Source organism: Sceloporus undulatus, chromosome 4, assembly GCF_019175285.1.
Source record: "Sceloporus undulatus isolate JIND9_A2432 ecotype Alabama chromosome 4, SceUnd_v1.1, whole genome shotgun sequence".
In the NCBI taxonomy this organism is placed as follows: domain Eukaryota; kingdom Metazoa; phylum Chordata; class Lepidosauria; order Squamata; family Phrynosomatidae; genus Sceloporus; species Sceloporus undulatus.
In genome coordinates, this window is record NC_056525.1 from 223,307,845 (window position 1) to 223,325,591 (window position 17,747).

The 17,747-nt window shown below is 37.6% G+C and overlaps 1 protein-coding gene across 3 annotated transcripts in view; it reads left to right on the forward strand.

Annotated features, from left to right (window-relative positions):
* The window catches only part of ATP6V1C1 (ATPase H+ transporting V1 subunit C1), a 28,817-nt gene extending 13,511 nt beyond the window's left edge, over positions 1 to 15,306 (forward strand). For all 3 annotated transcript variants that reach the window (XM_042462704.1, XM_042462705.1, XM_042462707.1), the window contains exons 6-13: positions 1,776 to 1,867; positions 2,923 to 3,021; positions 5,788 to 5,856; positions 9,947 to 10,039; positions 10,120 to 10,213; positions 11,206 to 11,303; positions 13,049 to 13,175; positions 14,680 to 15,306. In XM_042462704.1, the coding sequence (XP_042318638.1) occupies positions 1,776 to 1,867; positions 2,923 to 3,021; positions 5,788 to 5,856; positions 9,947 to 10,039; positions 10,120 to 10,213; positions 11,206 to 11,303; positions 13,049 to 13,175; positions 14,680 to 14,775 (768 nt within the window). In that variant the 3' untranslated portion in view covers positions 14,776 to 15,306. The remainder of the gene's footprint in view (positions 1 to 1,775; positions 1,868 to 2,922; positions 3,022 to 5,787; positions 5,857 to 9,946; positions 10,040 to 10,119; positions 10,214 to 11,205; positions 11,304 to 13,048; positions 13,176 to 14,679) is intronic.
* Positions 15,307 to 17,747: the final 2,441 nt, after the last annotated feature.

Consider the following 17,747-nt stretch of genomic DNA (forward strand, 5'->3'; position numbering starts at 1 on the left):
GTATGTACATCTCAGCTCTCTGCGTTAATTCCCCAAATAATTTTACCGACTCAGAACAATAAATATGTGTACAAGAACCATTCTGTCTCATGAGAGGACCTAATAAATGGTCAAGTTGTTTCCACTTCTTCCATTTCAGAAAACTCTTGCAGTTGATTTTCATTTTTTTAAAAAATTGCTATGTACTTCTATAGAACTCCACCATATGAAGTGCAGTAGATGCCTTCAAGTACCATCTTGATATGTGGTGGGGAAAGTACAGCATAGAACTACATGTGGCCTCCAAACCCCACTTTTTTTAGTCCAGGAAGCCCGGTGCAATCTGTCAAAGCCTCCCAGCCACTGCCCCCTTTAAAAAAAATCTCAGTGCACTTTTCATGGTACAGTAATATTGCCCAAACGTAACACAGGAAAAGCCCCATACACATGAAAATGCATGAAAGTAACCCCTGAAAATGCTACACACCCCAAGTGCATCCACTTTCATTGTAGTCCCTCCTAAAATAATGACCAGAAATGATATAACTCCAGTGAAAGACAAAGATATTTTGATGTGTTGTAGGTAGGGATGCACCCTGTGTGGAGTTTGGAGGATGCATTGATGATCCTGAGCCCCTATGTAGTTGCCTACCCTTACTCTTGAAACTACAGTAGGCCTTCCATATTCACTGAGGTTAGGGGTGAAGGATCCCCATGAAAGTGGAAAATCCACAAATAAAAAGACTAGGTTTTTTTCCCCAAACTTGAAGGAATACCTCTCTTGGAACTCTAGGCCCTCTAGAGCATCTCTGTGGTCAACATCTCACAAAAGTTGACCATAGAATCATGCTGGAGGACATACAAATGCCTAGCGAAGTGTTTTCTCTAGGAATTTCTAGGTCCTTCAGTGTAACTCTATGATCACCTTCTGTCAAAGGCACACTGGAGAACATACAGATTCCTAGGCAGAACATGTTAATCAACTCTGTGAATAATCAAAGTGGCAAAAGTAAAAACTGTCAATGTGGAGGGTCGATTGTGGAATCTAAATCACAGATTCTTGTGTGTTACTGGATTTCAGTGCTTCAGACATTCCAGCCAGCAAAGCCAATAATCAAAGGTTTTGGGAGTTGTCTAATAATATGTGGGAACCAAAGGTTAGGAGCCACTGTGCTAAATGTTTTAGTTAGACATCCAGCCATCCATCCACTTTATTTATATCCGGATTCTCTCCCAAAATGGGACTTGAGGCCTGAGACTTCTTTAAGTAAGCTGTTTCAGTTCTTTTTTGTTTAAAGTTTTGAGAATTTTGTCAGTTTTTCAAAGCATCGGGTTCTGACTCATTTTACATGCTGAGTTTATATGCTGTTTTAAATGTCTTTATGCAGTTTCTGTTGATGTATTTTTATTTGTAAGTTGTCTTGCCAGCACTTTTATCTGGAAAGACTGCATATAAATTATTGTAACAAATAATCATCCTTATCATTAATAAATTTAATTTAGTCACAAAAAACTACAGATAGAACTAGTTTGTTAGTTCTGAGAATGTTTTTCTGTAGAGATTAAATAATGCTCCAGGGCATAGTACTTCCTGCTCTAATTACCGACTCCTCAAATACAATTTAATAAGGTAGACTCTTTGGCTTGGTTGAGTGAGAAAGATGTAATCTCCAAGTCTGCATGTTTTATCTCATTTTCTGATGTCTGTTTTTTAAAATAAGTGTAGCTTTTATAGGTATAATCGGTACTTCTAAACTTCTTGACACTGTTTTTGTTCCTGAATTTTGTTTTTAAAGGGAGTGACTCAGATTGACAATGATCTAAAGGCGAGGGCATCAGCGTACAATAGTCTGAAAGGCAACCTCCAGAACTTGGAAAGGAAGAATGCGTGAGTTGTTTTGAATTTCTGTATGGCAGTCTAGAAACAAGCTCATCAATTTGATTTTAATATGACTTTGAAATAATACTTCTGCCTTACAAGAACCTGAATTTGAATTTAAGTTTACAGACTCATTTAGATGGGGAGTAGGGTACTAATTCAATATTTTTTGTAAGGCCAGGATCCAAAGAGCTGTTTTATTTCAACCCATGTTTGAACTAGCTTTCTGCTTCTTTCTGTATATATGTAGATAACAGTCTGCTCCTAGATAAGATGTTAATCAGGGTATCTTTAACTGTTGCATTTCCTTAAAAAATGGGAAGTATTTTAAAATGAGGATCCCTAAATTACTACTTCTTGGAATCATGGGATTGGAAGCAACCTCAAAGATCAGTCAGTCCATTCTCTGTCAGTGCAGGATGTCTTAAAACTACAGTATTTTTATTAGGTAGTCATACAACCACTGCTTTAAAACTTCTTATGTTCTCTTTAGGAACACTACAGACATACTAGGTATACACCATTAAAATATTGGTTGGATGGATACAGTTTATTTCTGTAAATAAAATGTCATTTTCATGTGAAAGATAGTAAATTTATTTAAATTTATTTATTATGACAGATTATTATATAATTGTATAGTTCAAAGGAGGGGTTAAGATACAAACTTGTATTTGTGTCTCTCGGCTCTTCCATGCTGTAAAAGTACATCAGTTTGACACTGCTTTAACTGTCATGGCTCCATCTTGTGGAATCCTGAGACTTGTAGTTTGGTGAGTTATTCAGCCTTGTCTGTCAGAAAGGTTTAGTGCCTCACTAAACAACAAATCCTAAGATTCTGTAGGATAGAGTCATGGTATTTATACCATGTGAAACTAAATTATTTCTGTAGTATGGCTATACCCTTTATTACTTTCCCAAAACAAATCTGTCTCTTTTGTGTATAAATTCCTTCAGGAAAACTACAGACATGCTAGGTATACACCATTGAAAGTAATATTATTCAGTCCAATCTGAAGAGCTGAATTGTAGACTCACTTTCTCATCTTCTTGTACTTTGATAGTGGGAGTTTGCTAACAAGAAGTCTGGCGGAAATTGTGAAGAAAGACGACTTTGTACTTGATTCGGAATATTTGATTACATTGTTAGTGGTTGTACCAAAGTAAGTCAGTCTCCTTCTGCTAATATAATAGAAATATAAATAGTGGCAAAGACATTCTGATAAGAGGGAGAAAGATCATATTGTGCTGTTTATTGAAATTAATATAAGCCATCATGGAATAAGTTTTTTGTGGGGGTTTTGGGCTATGTGGCCATGTTCTAGAAGAGTTTATTCCTGACGTTCCGTCAGCATCTGTGGCTGGCATCATCAGAGAAAGAATCATGTAACTGTTGTTTTCATTAATGAAAAGTATATGGAAAATGTGTCATCATGCTAAGATTTGTGGATTTGTCTTTATAGTGTTTCAGTTTCATCAAGGGCACTTTGGAATTAATCATCTAATGTTTCCTATGGAAGTGGATGCACTCTTCCTGGGTTAGCAAAATCCAACTGCTTAAAATGAAGTCAGTTAAGAAAATCTACTCAAGATGTGATCTCCTCCTCCCTCCCACCACTGCTTTAAGGATCACATTGGTTTACTCTGCTTTCAGTGTTTGTAAATTCACAAAGTCAACACTCACTTCTGAGGACTCAAATTTTATTTTCCTTGCTTTTGTTCTCCACATTTGTCCTGGCTGTCTTTGTAGAGCTAGCAGCCTTAGTAATCCACAGAGTGTTTTTTAGAAATATTTTAATTAATGTACATTCTGTTGAAGATTGAGTTGATTCACTAGAAGAATGCCAATGGGCCTTTGCTAGCTTTTTAAAAAGCTGGAAAATTTTTACTAACAAACATTATCTTATAAAATGAGGACCCTTTTAAAACCAGCAAGAAAGAAAAGTATGAAAGAAGATGGCTTTGAGTTTAGGTACTTAGGTACTTAGATATAACGTTGTGTAGCTTGGAGATGGAGAATATGTGGTCTCCAGATGTAGCTGAAATGTAGATCCTCTCTTTCCTTACCATTGCCTGTGATAGCTAAGACTGATAGTAGTTAAAATCAAAATAACCTATAGAGGGCCAATTGGGCCTCAACCCAGCTATAAATCTAAGGTTCTATACCACTGTTTCTTAACCTGTGGTCCACAAACCCAGAGGTGTGTGTGCAATGTCTCATGCGGATTCATGAAGGCTTGAAGAAAAGTTTACAGTTAAAACAGAATCAACGAATTGAATGAATGAAAGACACATGACTAATTAGACATTGCTCTCAAAGAGCAGGAGTCTTGATTATAGACATCTTGTGTACAAAGTTTTATTACAATAACTCAATACTGGAATATACATGTTTCTCACAATTCAAAAGTTATTCGAATAACACTTACGAAGACAAAAGATGGATGGACAGGCAGATGGACAGTTGTATACCGTCCATAATAAGTAGTCTTCCTCTAGAGATCATTGGCATACTCTATATCAAATTTTGTTAAGATATGTCCAGAGGTTCAAGAGTTACATGATGGATAGACGGACGGATGGACAGGCAGACATGGACAAAACCTCCAGTGGCTTTTCCTTTTTGGAGCCACTGAAAGAATGAATGAAAGAATGAAATCTGTTTTTCTCTTGTTTGTTGTTTAAGGCTTGGCTTTTCTAACGTACCATCTACATTAAAAAGAAACAAAAGTAAAAATAGGATATGAAAATAACTGTTTGATAGCAAACCTTGAACTCAGCAGTTCAAGGAACAGTGCCTCCAAAATTTCTGGGCTCACTTACGAGCAGATTTTCTGGAACTATCAAAGAGGGCTATGAAAGGATTAATGTCCTTCCTAACAACATCCTTGTGTGAAAAAAAATTCTCTGCTTTCCTTTATCTTAAAGTATAGAAACTGAAAAATGTGGAGTCAGAACTTAGAAAACAATTTTCAACTATTAATCCTGATAAAACAAGGCTTGCAAGTGAAATGAAGCACCAACCTTCTAATTAATTAAAATATTAAAATTAGCAAGTAATATTAGGCCATGGTTTGGTGTTCAGGTACTATTTACCTATTTATTTTAAATGTGTATGGAATAATTCCAATAATTATTGAAGACCCTTGATGATCAATTTCAAATAAATATTTGATGGACTTTATGGCTTTAAATCTTGTGTTAAATCTTGCTGGTTCACGGCAAAAAAAGATATTTAAAGGGGGTCCATGGTAAAGAAAAGGTTAAGAACCATTGTTCTATGCCATGCTGCCCAAATGCTTAGGTTATAACAACTGGAATAGAATATGATGGCTTTTGTTGTGTGCCATGAAGTCAGTGTAATCTTATAGTGACCTATGAATCAGAGACTTCCAAGATACCTTGTTATCAACCGCCTTGTTCTTGCAACTCAGGGATGTGGTTACCTTGGTTGAGTAAATCTACTGGTAATGTGATCTCTCCCTGCTGCCTTTTACTTCACTGAGCATTATTATCTTTATCATTAGATCATGTCATATCATGATATGTCCAGTTTAGTCACTCTGACTAGTTAGAGTTTAAGCTTGATTTGCTCTTGTACCTATTTATTTGTCTTTTTGCCAGTCTATGTTGTTTTTGTTTTGAGATCATACAGATACATAAACTTTAACACACAGTGCGTATAAGCAATTTCTGAAAAATGTCATCTGTATGTCTAATGAAAAGCGTTTAGCTGTGTATGTGTTCTTTTTCTAGTCTTCCAGTTAGAGTGAGTCATTCATAAAGATGCTGAAGTATGACTGACTTCAAAGATGGCAGAAAAAAAATGAAATTACCATGTTTTAAAATGAGTCAGTTAGTTGCCTGAATGTGTAGCAAGCTTTTCACATTGTGCAAGCTGAAAATTATAAACTCTTCTCTTTTTTTAGGTTAAATTTTAATGACTGGATGAAGCAGTATGAAACTTTGACTGATATGATAGTCCCACGATCCAGCAAGTAAGTTTTGTTTCATTTTTTCTATCCCTTGGTCTTTCCCCCACTAGTAGGCAGCAGATAATGCAAGTGCTATTTTGCCATTTATAGTTTTTTTGCTGTTTATGGCTTAATGCAGCAAGAAAAGGCTTCATGTCTTTTAATATTTTTTAAATCCTCCTTGTAGCCTGTGTGAATATTTATTTGAAACATTCCCTTTGAGCATGGAGGATTTTTCTTGATGCAAGAATTTCCACTCTCTGTCATTACTTTTGTTATAATAACTGAGATTCTGATAACATTTTCCCAGAGTCTGATAAGCTGTATGTTCAATGCCCATTCTGAAAGCTCTTAGGATCTGAATCAGAAGTTCATCTCTTTTTCCCCAAGGTCTCTGAATAACTCAGACGACCCAACAGAGAGAAGGCAGCCTTACAGTTCAAAAGTGAGAGACGATCAAGCCAGGTTTTCTACTTCAATAGTAAATTTAATCTGAGACTATCTGGCAGCCAGAATTCCCATGTTTTTTCTGTTGACCATTCTCTTATCCCCTCCTCTGATTTTCTTTTTTAAAGGGAAAAATAATAAGACATTTCAGATGCAATGTTGCTGGCTGTCCCCAGATAGCAGCAGAGAGAAACCTTGTATCTGCTAGACACACACAGGAAGAAATTGTGTGGGAAACAAAGGCAGTTTCTCAAATATCAGTTCAATTTTCACTTCCAATAAAGTTAGAAAAGACTGTGACTTTAATACTAGCAAAATGTCTGAGCCTAATCTAGGCAGACAATTTCTGTGATTTATTTATCTATTTAGTTGTGGCTCTCGGTTCTGATGTTACTGCGTAGCAACAGCACACAAAAGAAACATTAATGTAAACACAAGTGTGGGCAATGCTTGGGCAGCAAACTGGTAATTTGGCAGATAGAGAAGGCTATGTTGCTGAAGTATAACTGCAAATTATGTCAATGACAGCCATTAAAAGCCATTTAAACTGAACACTACCTGTTTGCTTTAAAAGGCCTTTTGTGGATTATCATCAAATGTTAGTGGCAGGAGGAAGATTTTCTCCCCCCCCCCCCATTCCTCCCTCCTATGTCATTAAACTGTGAAAGATAAGATGGGGGAAATCTCCACTCCAAATCAAAATTCTAAACCAACTTTAAAAGGTCAAAACATCTCTGTGCCCACTGCATTCTTCAGGCAACTTGGATGAGAGAGTTTATGAGACATTATCCACATGTAGGAGTCCACTGTATATATCTTAAAGACTTGGGAGAGGTTCACCCATTATTGCCTCTTTGATTTTTGTGACATCCAATACTGTATCCCATCGTGAACAGTGAAAAAATGCCTGAAGGAGGGCAGTGATCTTCTCCAGGGCCACGAGATACTTTTTTCCCCAGAATCCAAGATTCTTCAATGGACAATTCCTTTCCCGCTTTCTTTTGCTAAGCAGCTAAGTCAAAATTAAAAATGTGTAAGCAAATAATAATAATAAAATAAAAATAAATCCTTAACATAACTGATATATTACTTCTTCGTGGGCAGTCATGGCAGACCTTAAGCCATCTGGCACCCTCCAATAGATACTAAAGTACTATAGTTTTTTGTGGGGTTTTCGGGCTATGTGGCTATGTTCTAGAAGAGTTTCTAGCTTTTCAAAGTTGCCTCTGTGAGATTGATGATAGTCCATGATGTCTCCGGTGAGGGTTTCAGCTGGTACTTATGGCATTTGTTGAATTTTTTTTTTTTTTTTTTTTTTTTTTTTTTGTCTTTCGGTGTGGTCTGCCATATCTTCTTCCATTTTCCTGTAGGTGAGGTGGTCAATTTTGTCCCAGTCCTGGGTGTTCATCTTTTGACTGATACTGAGGTGGAGTGATAGCAGTTCTTTGTCTGTTTTAGCCTGTTCTTTACGGGTTGTGTGTATTCTCTCCCGTAACAGAGCATGTTCCATCTTGTTGTAGATGCGGTTGACCTGTGGTGATTTGAAAGTCCTTTTTGCTGGGAGAATTTGTGGTATGGTATATGTGTCTCTGCAGTGTAGCAGGAAAATTAGTAAGCAGAGTAGATGTGCTTTCCTGGTTTGCTTTTAGACGTCATAAAAAATGATAATGGACAAGAGTGAGAGTTCAGTGAAAAGGTTGAAGACTTCAAACCATGCAAGGCAGATGAGGAATTTTTATTGGCTACTTAGGCTGCCTCAACTGTGTCCTTCCTAGCTAGAGCCTTGTACTCTATTGATTGGATTGGGAAAACTGTAGTCCTCCAGATTTTCTCCAGTGATGATGGGAACAGTAGCCATTCCCTGTTCTAAGCATTACTGAAGACACTGCAAAATTACACAAGGCTGTACTGGGGCTTCCAATGTCATCAAAGATACTCTAGCCTTTGGGGGTGTAGATGATATCGCCAAACACTGGGATTTTTATGCACTCTCTAGATCTGATTTACCTTCAACCCCTTTTAAGGAGTACTCTTTTTTGTGGTGTGTGTGTGTGTGGGGGGGATAATATATTAAAATGTGGTGTTGCAGAGATTTAAGAGTGGGCATCATGCAATACCAGTCTTCCAAGAAGGAAATTGTCATAGGCAGTAAAAAAGGCCCTTGACATTCCTTTCATTCTTAGATGGCTTCTTTCAGTGCCAAAGATTTTATAGTTACACAGCCTTTCCTGCAGTAAGACCAGATTCCCTCCTAATAGCACAGTGCCCTCCTTTGCTAGACTTACTCCTTCTCAGCTGGCCAAAGGAAGGCAGCAACATTTTTGGCACTACCAATCACCCTGTGGGAGAGAGATGACTCTAGCATTGCTTTTCTGTATGAGACCTGCAGTCTCAGACCAGTGAGTCACTTGCATCATAAGGAAGAGCCTAGATGTGCAGACAGTTCTGAAATACAAGTTCCTGTCTTGTGATCTTGGAGCAGTGGTGGTTTGCTCAATTAAAATGTTGGCATAACATGTGGCTGCTGTGGGGAGGGGGGAGGAAGGCAAATTTTGTGTTGAGCATAATTAGAGGGAATCAAAACAAAGCTTCTAGTATCATACTGCCCTTTTATCACTCTGTAGTGTGACCACACTTAAAATATTTAATAGAGTTCTGGTCACCATACCTCCAGGGATTGTGGATATTGCTGAGTTGGAAAATGTGCAGAAATTGACAGTAATCCTAATCAAAAGTCTGAAGTGAAGCAACTTCAATATGAAGACAGCTTTCTTTCTTTCTCTGAGCTGTTGGGGGGGGGGGAGCCAAGTCAAGGAAGGCATGATAGAGGTATATAAAATCACATGTGGATAAAATGAAAGAGATGTCTTCTCCCATCATTCTAGAACTGAGAGTCATCCACTGAAACTGAATGGTGGTTTATGACAAAGAAAATAAGTGTTTCTTTACACAGAACATAGTGTCAGATATGGTTCCCGCATCCTGGCTAACAGTATTATCTTGTATGGGGAATATTGATCAACAGCAGTATTCCCCATAAGAATAGCTTAAATTTTGGACTTTCAAGAAATTTATGTGTCAGGGTAACATGCAGCTTTATAGTTGTTTATATATTTGTTTATAAGTAAAATTAGCTTATGCATACTCCTTATGGAGGTACATACTGACTCAGCACAGTGGTGCCAGCATAGCTACTTACCGGTACTCCAACTGCAAGTGGGCTGGGATCGTGGCAACTGCATGGCCTGCTCCCAAAGCAGGCCACCACTGCCAGACCCAAACAGCGCCACCAGGAGCTGGATTATTCCAGTTCCTTTTTGCACTAGTCCAGAGGACTGGAGCGTAGCATCGGAGCAGCTTTGGGACATTTTGGGGGGGGGTGTCGTCTAATCACTACACCCCAAAAGCATTCAATTTTTGAGCTAGATTTTGCTGTGATGGACAAAGCTTTGAATGTGAAATGTAAATGAACTACCTCTCCTACTAAGAATGCTAAAAGTGAGCTGCATTTATGCTTCTCCGGTATGCTTCTGTAAGCCTTGCACTGTAATCTGTTAGCAGTGCAACTGTGCACAAGTCACTCAATGATTTTGTTAGTCTTGAATTACAGATTACTGGTGGGTTTTTTAAAACATCAGTTCTCTTTTTGGCATCCTTTTCTTTGCAGTGTTCTTTCCGAGGATCAGGATAGTTACCTCTGTAATGTTACTTTGTTCAGGAAGGCAGTGGATGAATTCAGACACAAAGCCAGGGAGAACAAGTAAGTGGTGCTCCAGTTTGTTTTGCTGCTGATTGGTAATTACATGGCAACCTGCAGTTTCTATTCCTTTCCTGCTACAGGTTTATGGTCCGTGACTTTCAATATAATGAAGAAGAGATGAAGGCAGACAAAGAAGAAATGAACAGGCTCTCTACTGATAAGAAGAAACAGTTTGTAAGTTAAATGGCAACATGTATGGTTCTTCAAAGAATTCTTCAAACTACAGAATAATTATTTGCCTATCCTACCGCTGCTCTTCAGACATGTATGTAAAGAAGAGTATCATTGAGTATAATTTCTTGACATATAACATCCATTGTACTAACTGCAAAATGAGCAAAGCAGCCTTCAGGAGTGTGAAAGGTTTTCTAGTAATTACAGTAGCAAAAATCAGAGAACGACAATGCCTTTTATAAGGATTGCTAAATAAAAGTATTAACAAAGTAATGCATAAGTAACACCATGGTCATCAGAGCTTTGTCAGGCATTTGGGAAATGGGGAAAAGCTCAAAGTATAAACAACAGTAAGCCAATACTTTTAATACCTCATTACTTTGGCTAATCCTGTGGTAACCATTTGCAGCACAATGGCCAATTAAGCCAAAATTTTAGAGTCTTTTTGTTTAGTCTCTTTTCCCCTAATTTTTGCATGATCATGTTCGAGGAAGAGTTCTGGAGAACTTGAAAACTTGTACTGCTTCCATAATATTCCAATAGTCCTAGAAAAAGATATCTTTGCCAATACTTGTTTACACCCATGGATCACTATTTTGGGGTTTCTTGGTTTGTTTGTTTCAGTAATTATAGGCTATATTCTTTAAATGAAGCTTCTCAACCTATGTGCATCATATGCAGTTTTTTCTGCATTGGGAGTTGTGTTTGACCTGCAAAAATTAGAACAAGTGAAGATAGGGGGTAACATGTAGCTCAGGTTAGGAGCTGGAGAACACCTAGCTCCTTTAAATTAGTTTATGTGTTCAGAACCAGATTAATTATATTCCTGGGTTTTGAATAGATCTGCAGACATTATTATCTGTAAGATAGAATGGCCATTTCCATACTGTACAGGAAATATAGTTACATTGCCATACACAAAACACATTTTAATACAGCAGAAAGTCTTTTGGTGCCTGAAATGACTTCTTGAAATTTCTTTCCAATCACAGGGACCTCTAGTTCGATGGCTGAAAGTTAATTTCAGTGAAGCTTTCATTGCATGGATTCATGTGAAAGCACTAAGAGTCTTTGTCGAATCTGTTTTAAGGTAATTTCCCCCTCTTTTTTGCATAGATAAGATAGCCTTTATTGCTTCTTCCCCTCGAAAACTTCTTCCAGTTAAGAACCACTCTGTTCAGTGACCTTAGTAGGTCATGCAGCCATCATGGATCAAGGGTTCTCCAAATTAAATGAATATTTTAATGAAGAATTTAATAATCTTCAGGCATGCATATATGAATAAGGTCACAGTTTGAGTCATTTAACCAAAGAAATTGATTTAGGATTAAAATTTTATTTTCGGAGGTGTATGAAGCCACCAGAAGCTTACACTTAAAGTGAAATAAATAGCACATATAATTAATGAGTTATTTTACTCTGTATTTGAATGGAGTCTTGATTTAGCATTACAAAAACGATCCATGACTTTGCACACTCTCTACTCCTCTGGTATGGCTGTAAGAGGAGTATGGAAGCTTCCACTTCTCTGTTAAGTACATTGCAGTTTAGGAGGTCTAATCTTAAACTGTAGTTAATCTTTACTGGGATTCATTCGAAACAGATCAACTCTGTAACCATGGTTTAGTGTTCCATCTGAACCAGCCTTTAAAGTACCTAGGTAACTAATGACCTAAGTAGACAAACTCTTACCCTTTTTCTGAAAAGTCTGTATGCATTAAAAGCAAAAATACTTCCATATAATTTGTGACTAGCTCTGTGTGGAATAATATCTTTAACTCAGTTAAAACAGATCACGGAGAACCATACCTTAGCTGCTTGAGAACTGACCACAAGATTGTGAGCAGGACATGTAAAAGTTACTTTTTAGAGTACAGCTCCCAAAATCCCCAACCAGCGTGGCTGCTGTGATAAACATGCAGAAGGGTGTTTTATCCCCCCTAGTGCTTCCAGTCAGGACATAAGCCTACTATTTCTGTACGATTCATTCCAACAGACGTTGGAGCGAGAGTTCCTAGTGATTGCAGGGAAACTACAGTATTAGAGTTGCATATGATATGTATGGAGAGCCAGTGTGGTGTTGTGGTTTGAGTGTTGGACTATAACTCTGGAGATCAGGGCTTGATTCCCTGTTCAAGCATTAAAAAAACTCCACTGGGTGACCTTGGGTAAATCACACTGTCTCAGCCTCAGAGGATGGCAATGGCAAACCCCCTCTGAAGAAACGTGCCAAGAAAACCCTATGATAAAGTCACCTTCTGGCTCACCATAAGTAAAAAATGACTTGGAAGCACACAACAATGATATGTATGGCTGTCTTGTAGTTTCTAGGTGACTCTCTTTACAAGAAATGCTGGAGTAAAGTGAAGTTCTGGTTTTGTTTTTATAAGTCTATGTAAAAGGTTTCTGCTCCCAGGGCCTAACAGTCAGCAATGAAGTGACATGCCTTATCATCAGACTGCAGGCCTCTTGATATCGTTTGATTGTAGCTCCCATCAGCACTAACCAGCATAGCCACTGGTGATGTTTGCTGGGAGTTACAGTCCAGTAACACCTGGGTGGTGCACTTTGCCCACCTTTGCCTTATCAAATAGGAAGTGCTTATTTCAGCACCAAGAAGCATATAGCATGGTAAAGGGCTTGAATAAAAATGCTATTACACTTTTTGGTAGTTATTTATTGTGTTGAAAGAGTAAACATCAGAAATTTTATACAAAAAATGTTTAATCCAAAATCATATTTTCAGATAAAATACTGCCACCACCCGAATTTGAAAGAGAAAAGTTATCAAATACTTGTGTAAGACTTTTTAAAAATTCTTTGTTTGGTCTTCAGGTATGGTTTGCCAGTTAACTTCCAGGCTATGCTCCTTCAACCCAACAAGAGAACAATGAAGAAACTGAGAGAAGTTCTCTATGATTTGTACAAGCATCTTGACAGCAGTGCAGCAGCAATCATTGATGTAAGTAACTCCATATCCACTGACAACACAAGTTTTTAAATATGACATTATTTCTACCTGGCCCAAAAGAAAATCAAATCAGTCTGCCTCCAGTTCGGAAGGAAGAGAAGAGTCCAAAGCACACTGCAGAAACAATCCAGTTTGAGACTGCTTTTAACTGCCCTGGCTCAGTACTAGGGAATTCTGGGAGCTGTAGTTTTGTGAGACATTTAGCCTTCTCTGTCAGAGTTCTGGTGCCACACTAAACTAAAATTCCCAGGATTCTGTAGCACTGAACCAGGGCAGTTAAAGTGGTCGCAAACTGGATTCTTTTTTCAGTGTGTTTTGGACCTTGGACTACAACTCTGGAGACCAGAGTCTCTCTTTGTCAGAGTGCCGATGTGGGGTAGTGGTTTGAATGTTGGACTACAGCAACATAGACCAGGATACAAAACATACTGCGGAAATAATCCAGTTTGAGACTACGTTCTGCACATTACGCCTGACAGAGAAGCCCTACAGTTAATATCTTGGGAGAAAAATAGTTTACACAGAGTTGCAACTAGAGACTGGATTTTAACCAAATTGTTATCATTTCTTAAATTTCACATGGATTAAAAATAATGTGTTTCTGTTTTAGCATGCCATAATATATACTGCCTTACTATTTACTTTCACTTTGTTTTTCTTTTCCTTTCCCTCTGTTTCTTGTCTTCTTTTTGTTTGGGTCTTTTGTTTGTTTGTATTTTGTTGATTAAATTCATTAACAAGAAATGTGTCAATTTATATACAGCCATCCCTCCATTTTCATGGATTTTGAGTCTGCCGTCTCGGTCCTTTGCAGACCAGCAAGCGGGGAGGGTTAAAATGGCATGTGCGCCTGCAGCATGAGTGCAGGAGCATGTGGTCATTAAAACCAATAGGGCTTGAATATGAATATCTGTGAATTTCCATGGGAGGAGGGGTTTCCAGAACGGATCCCTTGCGAAAATGGAGGCAACTATAATATATATATTTATATATATATCTATATATCTATCTCTATTGTCCCTCCATATATAAAGACCTCCAAGGATATATATATGTTTATATATATATATATGTTTTTGTTGTTGCTGTGTATTTTTAGGTCATTTCTGACTTATAGTGACCCTAAGGCAAACCTTCCTTGACAAAATTTGTTCAGAGGGGGTTTGCCTTTGTCTTCCTCTGAAGCTGAAACAGTGTGACTTGCTGAAGGTCACCCAGTGGGTTTCCATGGCTGAGTCAGGATACAAACCCTGGTCTCCAGAATTGCAGTCCGGTGTTGGAACCATTAAACCACATTGGCATATGTATACACATACAATTAATATTTCAGGAGGAAAACATTTTACACAGAGTTAGAACAAGACAAAAAGAGAACTACAACAATTTAAAATTCTATGGGAAATAAAGCTATGCAGTGTGGTGTGGGGCATGGGATGGTGGTTATCACTGATTTGTTTTTGAAAGCTTCATATAATTTTTTTAAATCTCTTTACAGGCAACTATGGATATTCCAGGTTTAAACCTTAGTCAGCAAGAATACTATCCCTATGTGTACTACAAGATAGACTGCAACTTGCTTGAATTCAAGTAGATTGTTTATGATCCTGACCCATCTTCCCATAGTGTTGGTGTACAAGCAACAAAGGTTGAAGAATGGTGATGCTCCCAACTCTCTTGTAAACCTGTGCTTGCTTCTTTCTCCCTTTGCATAGGAGAATTCCTAGTTGTCCATCTCTTGACATTTTCTTTTTAAAGAGAAGTGTAAGTATTGCTTTTAATTGATCAGGTCTGTAAATGTATATTGAGAGAATCAAAGTGTATTTATAAATAGTTCCTTATTTAAAAGGTAAAAAAAAAAGGTCATTCCGCTTTAATACTATAATCTATATCAATTCCATTGACTTTCCTCTTTGAAGACCTTGTTTACAAAGGGAGATAGTGGGAAAAATGTATGCCATTTTGTTCACTGTTTCATAGATATATTGTAAACATCGTTATTGAATTGTGTTGTAAAATATGTGAAGACTGATATTCAGTCGGTGCTTTCTGAATGTTTTAACTTTACAAGATGTGTTGCACTGGAAACATTCATAGGGTAAAATAAAGCACCTGTACAACTGTATTCTGTTTACCTCACTCTGATATATCTATATATTGCCAGAAGCTGCATGAAGAACTTTTAGGGCATAAGATTCATATAACAGGTATTAAGCAATTGGTTTTGTAATGGTTATAAATGAAGTTGTGGGTGAACTGCAAACCATTTGTGAGAAACCAGTGGCTTGGAAGAAGTGGAGACATGTAGAACCAATAGCCAATACAAATTTCCTTCTATTGTTGTGTCCAAGTAAATCATTATATATGTTCTGTCCTTGTAAAGGCCTGTTTAATTCCACCATGTAATTATGTGATTTGTGTATTACATAGCATAAAAAATCATTTTATACCATATGTCAGATAATTAATGAATTAATTTGCATCCCACTTTTCTTCAAGCACAGGATTTAAGGCAGCTTACAACAAGTTAAAACAAAGTACAGCTAACAAGTGTTTATACAAATGTTTTAAAAAAGTAAAGTTCAATTCTTTTTTTTTTTTAATTTAAAATAGTACAAATACAATCTGGAACAGTAAAAAGATGGAGACACAACACACCCCATTAAAAGCTCTGTCCACTGCAACAAGTTAAAAATCAAAGGTCTGCCTAAATAAAAATACTAAATTCTTCAAACTATTAGATTGATGATGATGATGATGATTGTATTCTTCAGTACAGGACAGGGGTTGAAATCATGCAACCCTTCAAATGTTGTTGGGCTGAAGATCCCAGCAGCCCCAGACCATCATAGCCAGTGGTAGAGAATGCTAAGAACTGCAATCCAAAAACATCTGGATGGACTGTTTTCATAATTTTGTTTCTGGGGCACCAGAGGGCACTCTTGTGCCATTTTCCAATTCATGTTCTCATGGTAAATACTGCGTTGAACATAGGTGAAATCTTCATAATAAAGCTTCTGTGATTGTAAGTGGTTTTCAAAGGAAAGTCTGTTAGAAGAACAGCATGATGTTCTAGGAATGCTAGAGGTAAGCCTACAAAATGAGGAGGAAGAATGAGGGGGGAAAGATTATAGCAGCACCTTTAAGACTAACTGGTTTTTATTTTGCATGAGCTTTTGTGAATATAAATCCACTTCTTCATATGCAGTACAGAGTAAAGCCTGAGGACAGTTAGTTTGCAGTTACTGTAGTTGGCTAAACCTTATATCACACTTTGCAGCCCTGTACTAGAAGTAGTAGGTCAAATGATTATGTTAACATTTAGCTCTAAAAGTAGTACTTGAAACAACAATGCAACTTTGGGTGCCTGTCAGCACATGTTGTAAAACATCTAGACCCAACTCCATTATTAAAAGGTAAACCTTAACTTGAGCATATTTTACTGAAACAAAAAACACTTCTACTTGATAACAAACATTACATAGGATATAAGATGCTCACTTCAAAGAAGCTTTTGAAAGATGTCAATGTTGCAGTTAACTACCATCAAGTTGACTTTAACTTATGATAACCTTATTATGAATGAGAGACCTCAACATGTCTTGCAGATTCAGGGCTCAGGCTTCCTTGATTGAGCGTATCCATCTGAAATGCCATCTTCAGCTTTTTCTACTGCCTTCTACTTTACCAAGCATTATGGTCTTTTCTAGTGTGCCATGTCTTTTCATGATACATTCAAAATAAGACAGTCTCAGTTTTGTAATCTTGGCTTCTAGAGAGTTAGGTTTCATTTGTTCTAGTATATATTTATTTGTCTCTTTAGCAGTCCATGATAGCCTTAGAACTTTTCTCCAGCTCTAAATTTCAAATGAGTTGATTCTTTTCCTATCTTTCTTCACTGCCCAGCTTTCACAACCATACATGGAAATTAGAAATATGATGGCATGGACAATCCTAACTGTTCACTGATATATCTTGTCATTTGAGGATCTTGTCTAGTTTCTTCTTAGCTGCCCTTCCTCTGATCACATCAACATCTGGAAGTCCTTTTGGCTTGAGTCCATTTGCAGTGTTAGCCCCAGTGGTATTCAAAACTGTCCTCTGCCCTACTGTAGTAACCATTGAGTTATCCTGACACTGTCTCCTTTTTAAGGTTGGATTGTCTTATCATAGAATTTCAATGGAAAAAGATCTTCAAAGGGGTATAGCACCCCTCCCTCTGCACAGTACTAACAAGTGTTAGCTGTAATGCCACTGCTGTTGTCTCAGAGATCCTCCGTCAGTGTCATCCTCCACTACTGCTGCTGCCCAGTAGCTGTTCAGCACATTTACTCTGGCTCCTCACCAAAAGCCTGTCTGACATGGGAGTCTCTACTGGCAGCACTGCTATCATCAGTAATATCCTCTTGCTTCACAGAAGCATGCAATCCCACCACTAGAAAAGATCAATATTCTTACTGTTCCCACAGAGTAAGAGTGTTTGAATCAGCTGATACTTGGCAATGCTAAATAATACCTGAAGCTATCAGAGTATACAGAAGTATAACTTCAGAGTGTACAGAGTAC